The sequence below is a fragment of the Rutilus rutilus genome, assembly GCF_951802725.1.
Source record: "Rutilus rutilus genome assembly, chromosome: 18".
Classification (NCBI taxonomy): Eukaryota; Metazoa; Chordata; class Actinopteri; order Cypriniformes; family Leuciscidae; genus Rutilus; species Rutilus rutilus.
Window position 1 is genome coordinate 34,670,500 of NC_140231.1, and position 13,217 is coordinate 34,683,716.

At 41.5% G+C, this 13,217-nt stretch overlaps 1 protein-coding gene across 1 annotated transcript; it reads right to left on the reverse strand.

Moving 5' to 3' along the window:
* Positions 1 to 9,635: 9,635 nt before the first annotated feature.
* On the reverse strand, positions 9,636 to 11,563 carry LOC311277088 (vitelline membrane outer layer protein 1-like). The gene is made up of 5 exons (XM_084387235.1): positions 11,208 to 11,563; positions 10,874 to 10,995; positions 10,657 to 10,770; positions 10,228 to 10,409; positions 9,636 to 9,829 (listed from the first exon to the last, which is right to left on the reverse strand). The coding sequence occupies exons 1-4, from the start codon at positions 11,376 to 11,378 to the stop codon at positions 10,229 to 10,231; spliced, it is 588 nt and encodes a 195-aa protein (XP_084243361.1). The 5' UTR covers positions 11,379 to 11,563; the 3' UTR covers positions 9,636 to 9,829; position 10,228.
* Between the last annotated feature and the right edge of the window lie 1,654 nt (positions 11,564 to 13,217).

Genomic DNA, 13,217 nt, shown 5'->3' on the forward strand with positions numbered 1-13,217 from the left:
TTACAAATAATTTCTCCAGCCTTTGAAAAAATCCTCTCACAAGGGACACTTGTTGCTGGTGTCATGATTCCCGTCCTGTGTTTCCTTTGTCTTGTATGGACTTTTGTTGTTTCCTGTCCTGTGCCATGTTTTGTAGTCCTTTGTATTTTTTCTTGTTTAGTCTCCCCAGGTGTTTCTGATTAACCACACCCCCTTGTTATCTTGTTTAGCTTGTTTGCCTGTGTATATATACCTCTGCGCTTCAGTTGTTGTTTATTGGTCGTTGTAGCCATAGATATCATATAAAGGCTAGATGTCTCGTCCGCGCTGCTGGCCAATGGAGCTCGACATCCGCACACGGCGGCCATCTTACGACAGGATGCTCGCTCACTCATAACATGGTGCATGTACTTTTAAATAACCATAACTTGCTCAATTTTCTACCGATTTTCAAACGGTTTGGTTTGTTATAAACGTCAGAGATGTAGCTATTATACTGCATACATATGAATAATTATGTTCAAAATGTTTAAGCATTCAGAATTATAGCCACGTTAATAACGTTTGTAATAAACCAAACCGTTTGTAAATCCTTCAAGAATTCAGCAAGTTACGAGCATTTTAGTTGGCGTATGTCACTCACCTTCCGTCCACAGCAGCAGGGAGCAGCAGCGCAGTCTCCTGACCTAAGATGGCCGCCAAGTGACGACACAGCTGACTCCGCCTTGAGCCATCTAGCCTTTCTATACATGTCTATGGTTGTAGCTGTTTCCTGGAGTAGTATGAAGCTGCAGACTCGGAGCCTGCATCCACAGTCCCGCACCCAGAGTCCCGCATTCTCAGACCCCTCGTTTTTCGAGACAGCGCCTCCTATCAAATTGGATCGGATAAACATGTGAAGAACTTAAGCCGAAACGTGAGTAGCCTATCGTCAATTTTATATAGCAAATCATTGCCTACTCATTCGATTTCTTTTTTTAATCAAACTACTTAGCTCATCGATACACCAACATATGAATAGTCCATTTAATATTTGTAAAGATAGTTTGTAACCAAATTTTAGCCGTTAATGTATGTTTTTTTCGCCTTTTTTCCGCCAAAAATATTTTGATAGCTAACGTTAGCCTTTAACCTTGGTCTTTTTGTAGACAAGCCATTGTAAAGATTTGATTAAAAGTAGTTGACATTAAAGTAGACCAATTAAATACATTAAGTGTGTTAATATCAAAGAATGCCATCATTAATTATTTAATTCGATTTACCGTTTGACCTTTTTTTAATTACCGGACCTTTACTCCTAAAACTATCAATTGAATGAATCAATGCCGGAGTAACTATTTTACTTTATATAATTTATGTAGACTACTTAAATTAGTTCTTATAAAAAGTAAGTAGCCTATTAAAACGAATCAATATTAATTTAACTGTGATATGAAGTTGTTGCCTTCACTGTAACCAGTCTATGGTATTAACGTGAGCTAGAAGGAGGTGGTGTTTTTCCGCGGCCCTACTTATCACCTTTAGGTTCTTGTAATTTGCATTATTTATTATTACACAATATTTTTGACAATGTCATTCATCTTTTATTTTAGTGAAGTCGATGAATTTGACAGTGATTGCAAAAAGAATGAAAAAAGAAGGAACATTCGCCTACCAGAAAGTAATTATTTTACCTTATGCATTTACATTACATTTTACATTTATTCATTTAGCAGACACTTTTATCCAAAGCGACTTATAAATTAGTTTTTTTTATGCAATTGAAGACAAAAAGTAAAGTCACTAACACAATTCTTTCTTCCTTTTTTCTTTGCTTTGTCCTGTTTACAGCAAGATGATGTTTAGGTGATTGTTAAATAAAGTACAGAATTGTTTATTATTGTTGTTTGTCTATTCTTATTTGAGTTTTGCTTCGCATTTAAAATATCAAAAAACAGGTTTTGTAATGTTAGCATGGTAACATGTTAATTAGACCATTATAGGTTGAACTGAAAGAAAAATTGGAATTTGAATTAAAAAAAACATTGTAACAATATAATATCACATAATATTTTTCAGAAGATATATCCCTTTTATCAGTAATTTTCTTTAAATTACACCCACGCTCAAATTACTGGGTAATTTGTTAGTCAGAGAACACAATGAGGTTTTTTTGGCACATGCATTAAGTAGGGAACACAAATATTTATTTGTATAACTTTAAATAAAACTAGACCGTAATTGTCACGGTATCAAATGAAGAGAAGGATTTGCAGGTTAACAGTGTTTAATAAAAACAAAACTCACAGCTGTACGCAAAATGATAATCCAAACAGGTGACACAGAGAAGGCAACAGAACAACCAGTGACATCAAACAATGAACCAGCAAAAGACACACAAAGACACAGCTTATATATGCAGGTTAATGGGAAACAGCTGGTGACAAATGATCAATGATTAACAGACAGGAGTATGGGAAATGCAGTTCATGATACACATGACAGTGAGGGGAAGAGACATCTGGTGGCAACTCAGGGAACAACACTAATACAATACAATACACACAAAACAGTCTCACACTGTGACAGTACTCCCCCCTAAAAGGAGTGGCTTCCAGACACTCCATAAGACCAAGCACAAAAGTTCAGGTGGGTGGAGGAACGGAGGTGGATCTGGGGGAGGGATGGAGGGTCTAGAACCCCAGGGCGGGGCCGCAGGCGGTGCAGGGAGCCAGGGCGGGGCAGGGAAAATGGACAGTTCTGGAGGCCAGGGCGGAGCCGAGAGTCCATCGGACGGCCAGGGCGGAGCAGACTCTCCCTCGGGCGGCCAGGGCGGAGACTCTCCCTCGGGCGGCAGACCCCTCGGGCGGCCAGGGCGGAGACTCTCCCTCGGGCGGCCAGGGCGGAGACTCTCCCTCGGGCGGCCAGGGCGGAGACGCAAGCGGTGCAGGGAGCCAGGGCGGGGCCGCAGGCGGGACCAGAGACCAGAACGGCGCTGGAGACCAGGGTGGTGCTGCAGGCATCTCCAGACACCAGAGCCGAGCTGCAACCCATGGTGGTGCTGGCGGTAACAGGAACCTGGGCAAAGAAGCACAAGAGGCCCTATGGGCCAGGTTAGCTAGGGCAGACAGTTCAACTAGCTTGGGGTCGGCCATCTCGGGCCAGGCAGAGAGTTCAAGGAGCTCGGGGACGGCCATCTTGGGCCGGGCAGAGAGTTCAAGGAGCTCAGGGACGGCCATCTTGGGCCGGGCAGAGAGTTCAGGGAGCTCAGGATCGGCCATCTTGGGCCAGGCAGAGAGTTCAAGGAGCTCGGGGACGGCCATCTTGGGCCGGGCAGAGAGTTCAAGGAGCTCAGGGAGCTCAGGAACGGCCATCTTGGGCCGGGCAGAGAGTTCAGAGAGCTCAGGATCGGCCATCTTGGGCCAGGCAGAGAGTTCAAGGAGCTCAGGGACGGCCATCTTGGGCCAGGCAGAGAGTTCAGAAACCTCGGAGTCATCCATCTTGGGCAGGACGGAGAGACTTTCAGTCGTGACAGGAAGTGCAGTAGACTCATGTTCAGACCTCTCAGCTGTGACAGGAAGTGCAAGGGACTCAGGCTCAGACCTCTCAGCCGTAACAGGAAGTTCAAGAGACTCCGATTCAGACTTAACGGCCGATTCAGGTTCATGGGCTTGAGAGACATCTTGCTGAACAGAAGAGCAGAAAGCAGACCACACACACCACAGAGCCATGGTAAACACAGGAAATACTGAGTCCAATGAACATACCTCTGGTGCCTTCCTGAGAACAGGTGCAGGCGTGATGATAGCCCTGCTTAGAACAGGTGACGCTGAGACAACAGCCATCTGGAGTGTAGGGGCAGGTATAACCCCAGCAGTCTCAAAAATAGGTGCAGGTATAGTGACAGCCATCTTGGGTACTGCTGCTGGCTTGGCGGCGGCCATTTTGAGGACTGGTGCAGGCTTGGCAGTGGTCCTCGTGAAAACCGGCACCGGGGTTGGAAAGCCAGCCCTCCGCAATGACCTTAATGGAGTCTCTGCCAGACTAGACCTCAGACGCTGGGTTCTGGCATGGATAGGAGAGAAAGGTGAGGTAGCCATCCTGTGAAGTGGCTCTGGTGCTGCAGCCATCTTGTGAATAGGCTTGGGTCTCCTCTCCATCTCCCTCTCTCGTGGCCGACGCTCGGGAAAGAGTGAAACAATCATGTCTCTAGCACTCGCTACATCCATAATTGGCTCGGGTGTGGCAGCCATCTTGTGAAGAGGCTCAGGTGTGGCAGCCATCTTGTGATATGACTCGGGTGTGTATTCCCGCAGGCCCAGAGTCCCAACACACAACGACCGGTGCGCACTACCTTCCCTCAAAAAATTGCTTGGACGGGGTCTCCTCCCTGACCTCCGAGAAGAATTCACCTTAGTCTTGGAAAAGACCCGAATCATCTCCCCGGTAAGTGCCTTGAAAGAGGCACAGCATGGGTCCCGTCTCTCCCACACCTCTGTTCCCCATGTGGCTGCTGGACCGGTCAGCAGCAGTAGCACAAACGCTACTTTCGATTCCTCAGTTTCGAAAGTCCTGTGATGCATATCTAGATGTAGAGAACACTGATTAATAAAGTTTTCACATAACTTAGGCTCACCAGCGTATCTCTCAGGGAAGTCCGTGCTAGGCTCCGGCTGACCACTCGACTCCGTGGGGTTGGGGGAAATGGATCAGGGTGGCCGCGGGTCCTTAAAAAGTCTTAAAATGTCTTAAATAAAGTTTTCCTAATAAAAGGCCTTAAAAAGTATTAAAATGTCTTAAATTCAGATTCGATAGGTCTTAAATATTTCTGGTCACGTTACCGCAAAAATTTCTACAGTTTGACGGACCTAATGCCCGTCAAGTGAAGCATCGAATCGCCAGAATGATTCAGATTTGATTACATAAACAGCTACTGATAATGATTTGAAGGCTTTTTCTGGTAACGCTGTTGAGGCTCGCGCTGCTTGTCTCTGTATAGGAAAAAATCTAAACAAATGAGCATAATGGCAAACATAAAGAAACATACTGAGGTAAAAATTCAAAATGTTGAGGGTTTTTCCTGCATAGAGAATTATGAGGCGGCCGTCCGGCTCTCGACAATAACAAATAACTGGGAATCACCGAAAACGTGAGGATGATTCTGTTTTATTTCATTTAATTTAAGTGGCGATTGATAGCCTATAGGCCTAGTTGATAATAATATAGGCCTAAGTTACCTAATGTACTGACGGTAACAATGTTGCGCTGTTGAGGCTCGCGCAGTTATTTATAACATATTATAGTTAAGAAACTAGGCTAGGCTACACGCGACCAGAGAGCTGTTTTCCTGAATGCCATCAAGATTGAAACCGAGACTGATTTCATAAGTTCAATAAACAAATACCGGTAGTTAAAATTAAGTCACTTACATTTTAGACGCAATGACTGTTTTTGTTCTGTTTCAGCAGCGAAAATAGTTCCAAACAAAGATCACAGTAGAACCCCCATAGCACATCTCACAGCAACACTTGTTGCAGCAGCATTACTGAATGATTCAGCGGTTGAGTCAAAGATTCAATTACCCATTCATAAACTGCCTCATTCTGAATAAATCAGCCGTTTGAACGAATCGTTTGAATGAATGACTCAATGATTCGCTCATTAAGACGGTCGCCTGCCGCCTCCTACTGGCGGTTTAGGCCTGTTCACACCAAGCACGATAACTATAAAGATAACGATAAAGATAACTATATATGCGTCCACACCAACGACCGATAACGTCTTTTTATTCTAAGCACGCGCGCGCCCGGATGATCCAGATCCATTTTAAATGCGCGAGACCTTTAAATTAGAATGGATTCTGATTGGCTGTCAGTGTTTTATCGTTCAACAGCTGGAAAAAAATCGTTCTAAAAGTGATCCCGACGATATCGTTCCTCATATCTTTATCGTTATAGTTGTGGTGTGAACTCTGTTATTCTTTAATATGGAGAACGATTTTTAGAATTATATTTTTATCGTTATCTTTATAGTTATCGTCCTTGGTGTGAACGGGCCTTAAGTTTCATAAAGTATCATTCTTTTCAACATTCCTTATTTGTATATTAAAAAATATTTAAAATAATCTCATTTAATACAGTTATAATTTTTCAATGTAAATTATTTAATTTGATTGGTAACAGCCTAGTGTCTTATTATTTTAATTGAATATATTGATCAAATTTAAGAATTTGAAATGAAAGATGGAGCATACATTTAATACAATTAGGGGGGAAATGCCCTTTATAAAACAGTGATGTAATGAAACATTGACAATTTAAGTTTGAAGTGAGTAAAGCCTCTGTTTAGGCTATTAAGGAAATGTAATTTTGCCTAAAGAAGAACTTTTAAATAAATTTTTAATTATTTTAAATAAATGTTCATTTTAAATCAGCTTTAACACTAAGAATTTGAATAACACTTTATCTGCTTAACACTAAGAATTTGAATAATTGTAATGTGATGATCGGATGCAGATATCTAAATCAAAGAATATGGGTTATTTGCAGGTGGATTATCTATTTTTAACAGTGGATTCGGGTGACTCAAAATGCACCAGATTAATGAATTTATCTTTAAAAAGTACAAAATTTTCTTCCGGGGGGGCATGCCCCTGTATCCCCCTAGAGGTACCAAGCTCCACCCACAAAAATAATGTGGGAAACACAGGCTATATGATGATCTACAAAAAATAGAAATTTAATTATCTTATTATTAAAATACATTAATACGATTTTACCACCTCCGCCTCATTTTGAGCCAGGAAAAACCCCTGAGTAACATAACATGACAGGAGCTATTTTGCTGAGTATTCTCACGATTGCAAATGTTACATTGATTTTAGTTCAATAAACAAGTAGTGACTATTAAATTATTTCAATTACTTAGGTTAAATATTACATATACGCATGTAATATAATGTGTATTTCCATCACAGGTTTGGTCTTAAATTTCATTCAAAGTGGCATTAAAAAGGTCTTAAAAAGTCTTAAATTTAACTTGTTTATATCTGTAGACACCCTGATGGATGGTGTGGGAGCGACACGGAACCACTCTGCAACAACAGGAGCTGTTGTTGCAAATCCGCCACCCTGGTACTCAGTGCTTCTCTCACCCGCTCCAAGTTGCTCTCCTGTGTAAGATCCATAGCAGTGATACAAAAATAACTCCGGCTACAAATAACTCCTGTGGCTGATAACCCGCTCCTTCCTTAATGGCTGGTTCATTCTGTCACGGTATCAAATGAAGAGAAGGATTTGCAGGTTAACAGTGTTTAATAAAAACATAAAACTCACAGTCAAGTCAAGTCAAGTCATCTTCATTTATATAGCGCTTTTAACAATGTAGATTGTCTCAAAGCAGCTTCACAGAGATAAATGTATAATATAACGTAAGATTGTTTTGGCTTTATAGCGGTTCTTTAATAAAGTTATTTTCCAGCTAAAGTTAGTTTTGATTGATTCGCTTCCGTCGCAACGATCATTTGTTTTTAAATTAGGGCCGCCAAGACGACACCATTCTCTCTACACAGACTTTAGCGAACCTGTGAGAAACGCTGATGGCGTTCAGATGCACATTAAGAACGGGTTCTATAGTTATGTGCGTTTGAATATATGTGTGCAGGTTTGGAATTCCCTACAAACCAAACCTAAACAAATTACTGGTGTTTCCTTATAGTTTTGATTCAGAATTTTATTTTATTTTATCAATTCGGGGTAGATACGCAAATTGAGTTTTCCCGACGACGCGTTATCTGTAGAGTGGGAAAGGGATCCTCCATAGGGAGAGACTAGTTGGCCCTTCAGCACTGCATTGACATCGGGTCCAGGCGAAGGTCCTTCATCAGATCTGGAAACGGCCTGGATCCGGCAGGCTGCGGGAAAACCTTGGGATAAACAAAGACACTAAAATTAGCGTAGATGCCATTCTTCTCATGATGTAACAAGTACATCAGGATTTATGGGAAGTGTTCCCGGTTCCAGCTGACCTAATCTATGCAGCCTAATATTGAATTATAGAAGTCTATAATGTATTATGTGAACGCTATGTCAAAGAGATGTGTCTTTAATCTAGATTTGAACTGACAGAGTGTGTCTGCTTCCCGGACAATGGTAGGAAGGCTGTTCCAAAGTTTTGGTGCTAAATAGGAAAAGGATCTACCGCCAGCAGTCGATTTAGATATTCTAGGTATTATCAACTGGCCGGAATTTTGAGATCGCAATAGACGTGAAGGAGTATAATGCGTTAAGAGCTCGCTCAAGTACCGCGGAGCTAAACCATTCAGTGCTTTGTAAGTAATCAGCAATATTTTAAAATTGATGCGATGTTTAATAGGGAGCCAGTGCAGTTTTGACAGAACCGGGCTAATATGGTCATACTTCCTGGTTCTGGTAAGAACTCGAGCTGCTGCGTTTTGGACCAGCTGTAGTTTGTTTATTAAGCGTGCAGGGCAACCACCCAGTAGAGCATTACAATAATCTAGCCTTGAGGTCATGAACGCATGGACTAATTGTTCCGCAGCCGTACGCAAAATGATAATCCAAACAGGTGACAGAGAAGGCAACAGAACAACCAGTGACATCAAACGATGAACCAGCAAAAGACACACAAAGACACAGCTTATATATGCAGGTTAATGGGAAACAGCTGGTGACAAATGATCAATGATTAACAGACAGGAGTATGGGAAATGCAGTTCATGATACATATGACAGTGAGGGGAAGAGACATCTGGTGGCAACTCAGGGAACAACACTAATACAATACAATACACACAAAACACAGTCTCACACTGTGACAGTAATATTGCACCCTATTGTTTTCAGTGGCATTTGGATAAGGGTGTTATACGATCTTCCGAACAGTTGTTTCGAAAAACGAGGTGTCTGAGAATGCGGGACTCTGGGTGCGGTTGTTATACGATCTTCCGAACAGCAGGAGGCGCTGTCTCGAAAAAACGAGGGGTCTGAGAATGTGGGACTCTGGGTGCGGGACTGTAGATGCAGGCTCCGATTCTGCAGCTTCATAATATTGGGCTGCGCGCTGCGGTGTCAATGCGGAACGAGTGTAGCCTAATGCATCTAACGTGACAAATGTGAAAAAACAAAAATCCTCGACCGGCCCACCGGGAATTCTCCCGATTACCCACCCCGGGCCTGTTGACAGCCAACCCTAGGCGCCGCTAGATCGGGAAGCGCGGATTGAGTGAGAGCGAGTGGATCACGTGGCATGAAGCAAGCTCGGTCTCTGCCTCAATGTTGATAATTCAAGACAGCAGGAGAACTGACTGCGCATGCGCAAACCTACGTAAACTACATTCTATGGACCAAAGAGGCATTGCTAACCTCTGCCTCAATGGGCATGGCCTTAAATTTCCTGCATGAAACAATGGTTTTAGGAGCAAACAATGGCAAAATGAGTATATTATGTGTATTCCTGAGAATTTTTGTTACAAAAATTTTGGAATAAAATAAATCATAATGTGGTGAATTAATAAAGTTCTTGGAATTAATAAGGTAATGTCCACATTTCCATGAAGGTATTTTAATGAAATCTCAGATTTCTGTCTCTCAAGTGACAGTCTACACACCCGTACGATTTTTTTTTTTTATTTCAATCTAAGAAAATACATTCACATGTAACATTTTAAGAACATTTTTATTTGATGTCTGAAACATGTACATTTAACAATCAATCAAGCAGGGAGCATATTCTAAACCAAATATATAATGTTTTAACATGTTCCTTTCAAGCAGTCTCAGTTCCCCCAGCTTAGAATTCACTGCAATCCCCAAAGCTCCTCTGGACACATTGGGGAACCTCTTCACTGCCACTGTAGAAGACAAATATATTTTATTTATATATTATATATTTTTGTTTTAAAGGGGTGGTTCACCACATATCCATATTTAAACATAACACACATCAGTAAGCACAAATAGAAGCTGAAACATGCTTGCTTGACGAATGAGGACCAATTACACAATGTTTTAGCTTTTAGAAACACATGAAGTTTGTTATTCCACATTAAGTGCTTCTTTTTATGTTTGCTGATCAAAGTTTGTGTGTAGATAAAAGCCTAAATTAAATCTGCTCATCATATAAAGTGAGTCTCTTCTGAAAATCGGGACTAAACCGCTTGACGAATATGAATAGGTTTTACGATCTGTTTATGAACTTTCTGAAGCATCAGTGTCTGCGTCAGTCTGAGTTTGATTGAAATCACATCACCTTAATCACAGCAGAGCATGATCACGTCATTGAGAGCGGTGTCGTCTCCACTTCCCTGTGGCTCTTCTACCAGGGTCTGTAAGCCGCAGATTCCTTTTCCTTCACACGTTGGACTCCAGTCACCCCAGTTGCCCCATTCTGTGCCGCCACCCTCCACCTCCTGACCTCCACTGCATTTGAACCTGAAAAAAAAAATTATGTGACAATATTATGATAAAATATATTGTGCTGTTGTGTCAGTCGCATGATCACCTGCAGCAATCACAATCTTGAACAGCAGCACCACTGCAAGTGTGATATTACCTAAACTATTGATGGGGGAAAACTGAGTCCTTAAATGGCAAAATAAAACCAGGATGGGTAAGATATGGTGTAAGAGGTTTACACTGGGTAAGAGATGTTGTAGAACTTATAGCAGCACACACTCACTTGATGTTGTTTGCGGCCGTATCATCTCCGTCTCCTTGGGAAGATTCAACTCTCAGCTGGAAAGCTGTAAAGTATCCAGAACGACACCATCTGATACGTTGCCAAGAACCCCACCTGAAGAAAACAGCTGCCTGATTAAATCATTGTTATTCAAGAAAATCCTTAATTTACTTATCTAGCTTAAATGCAATAATTGTTCATAATCGGAGTCCATTACTTTGCTACGTTGGACTCATTTACGGTGTAGTCACGTGAGCTTGATGAATCTTTGGACCGATCGACACAGTGAAGACGAATCCCATTGAGCGCTGTATCATCACCCAACTGAAGTGTTTCCACCTTAAAACAACATTGAGACAATCTTCCACTTGAAAGAAACTCTAACCCAAAACTTAGTAACATTTATCTTCATGCTCTTTAATATTATACTGGCACTTAAATCTTAAGCAGGTGCAGTTCCCTGGCATTAAATGAACAGCAACTCTATAGTTTTGAATCTTTGAAGCGCTCATCCACCCCCACATTAGCCACAGAGTCAATGCCCAACTTACCTTCAGACTAAACCCTGCGGCGTATGTTCCACTCGGACATATGCTCTTAGGCCCCCACGATCCCCAACCCATTCCATTCGTCACCTTCAGCTCAGATCTGTAAGACCGGTCGGTGCTCACATGCCCAATAATGGCTAGCAGGGAAAACATCATGGAAAAGAAGTGATGCATTGCTACAGCACTGGCCTGAACACTGATAGTTAGATTAATTTGCAGAGAATAATTAAACAGAGACAGTATAGTACCATAACACTCTCAAGTTTAGTTAGGAAGAAGCCTCATATTTATACACAAGAATCATTAACCACGATGTCCATTCCATCCAATCATAATACTCAAAGATCAACCCCTACCATATTTGGCATATTAAGAAATAATGTTTTATTAACAAAGTTCGGGAGGAGCACGTTCAGATAATTAACCCTAATTAAACACCTGTGGAGCACAATCAGTTAATCAACCCAATCAATGAGTTAAGAGGTGTCTATATATACAGCAGATAATCACACTTTGAGTCAAAGGAGTCGTCAACTCCGAGCTTGTTGTATTTCACTCGGGGTTTATTTTCCTCAGCTCTGGGTATTGGTAGTGATGGCCAAATGAAGCGTTTCGAAGCATTGTTGCTTTCTGATACAATTGTGTCGAAAATGGTTCATTACTCGAAGCTTCATTCAGATAGAAATTGCAGCACCATCTCCTGGTGAAGTAAATGTAATGCAACAAAGCTGACAACCATAAAATGCAAGTAACGCCCCGTTTATTACGTGTTCACCGAGGCGATCAAAGCTGACACAGTGTTAGTGCTGTGAAACTCATGTAGGTGAATTTTACAGATACTGATGAATTTCACGTGTTCACCTTGATAATAAAACATTAAGCATGATTTGTGTGTGTGTAATTATTTCTTTAGACAAGGACAGAAGATCAGACCAGCTTAAAAAAAGTTGGAAACCATCACAGAAATTCTAATGGGTTTATATTAAAATGGGAACCATTGGCTTTTACCATTTAAACCACTACATAATTTATTTATTTTTTTAACTGTGTGTTTGGTACATATTGCATTAGGATTTAATGCCCCCACCAATACAGCCCAACACATATCAGTGGACCCACAGAGACCACTATAATTCCCATTACAACCAATAAAATTCCCATGAAAACCATTAAATCCAATAGAATTTCTGTAATGGTTTCTATGTTGTTGTTTTTTTACCTTAACTTTTATAAGAAATACAGCCGCCAGGTTTCAAACCTGTCAACACTGGATTGGGCTGTCAAAGCAGTCAGGTGGTTCACTACAGGACTGAACCAGTGTGTTTGCTTCAGAAGTCATTTTCACGTGACTAGTGACGTAATGATACAAGCTCCGAAGCAGTGGTTCATTGCAAGGACCGGTCGAGTTCGAAGCAAGCTTCGGAGCGTCGGTGTCAGACGTAGCATCACTAGGTATTGGTGGTTTAATGACATATCATTATCCAAAGAGGCAATCAACTCATCAGAAACCTGTTGTTTTCCACCAAATTTAGGTTCTAATCTTCACCTTTTCATATACCTGAACTCCAGTAAACTCAACCAAGATGGCTGATATGATTCTTTTTAAGGTTCTAATAGTGCAGAAGATTAATGGCACATTTCAAGAGAATCGTTCAAATTGGAATAAAAGCATGAAATTTGGCAAAGATACTCTCTAAGGGTCAATTTTTTTGGAAAAAGGCATTGGCCATCCAAAAATTCAACATGGTGGCCATTTTTTCAAGATGGCCGCTATTTCTGTCAAATGCTCATTATAGCTGTGTCCCAATGTGAAGACTGCATCCTTAGAAGGCTGCGGACTTCAAACGATGCAGCCTATGCGTCCTCCGAACGATGCACCATGTAGCCTTCGTAGGATTTCCTAATTGTGCAGCCAGGTGTTCCCGATTACCGCTCCAGGTGCCAAGCAACGGTGCGAGAGTATCCTGCCATCCTGACAATTCATTTGATATAATTGAGTAAACAGCTATGGAG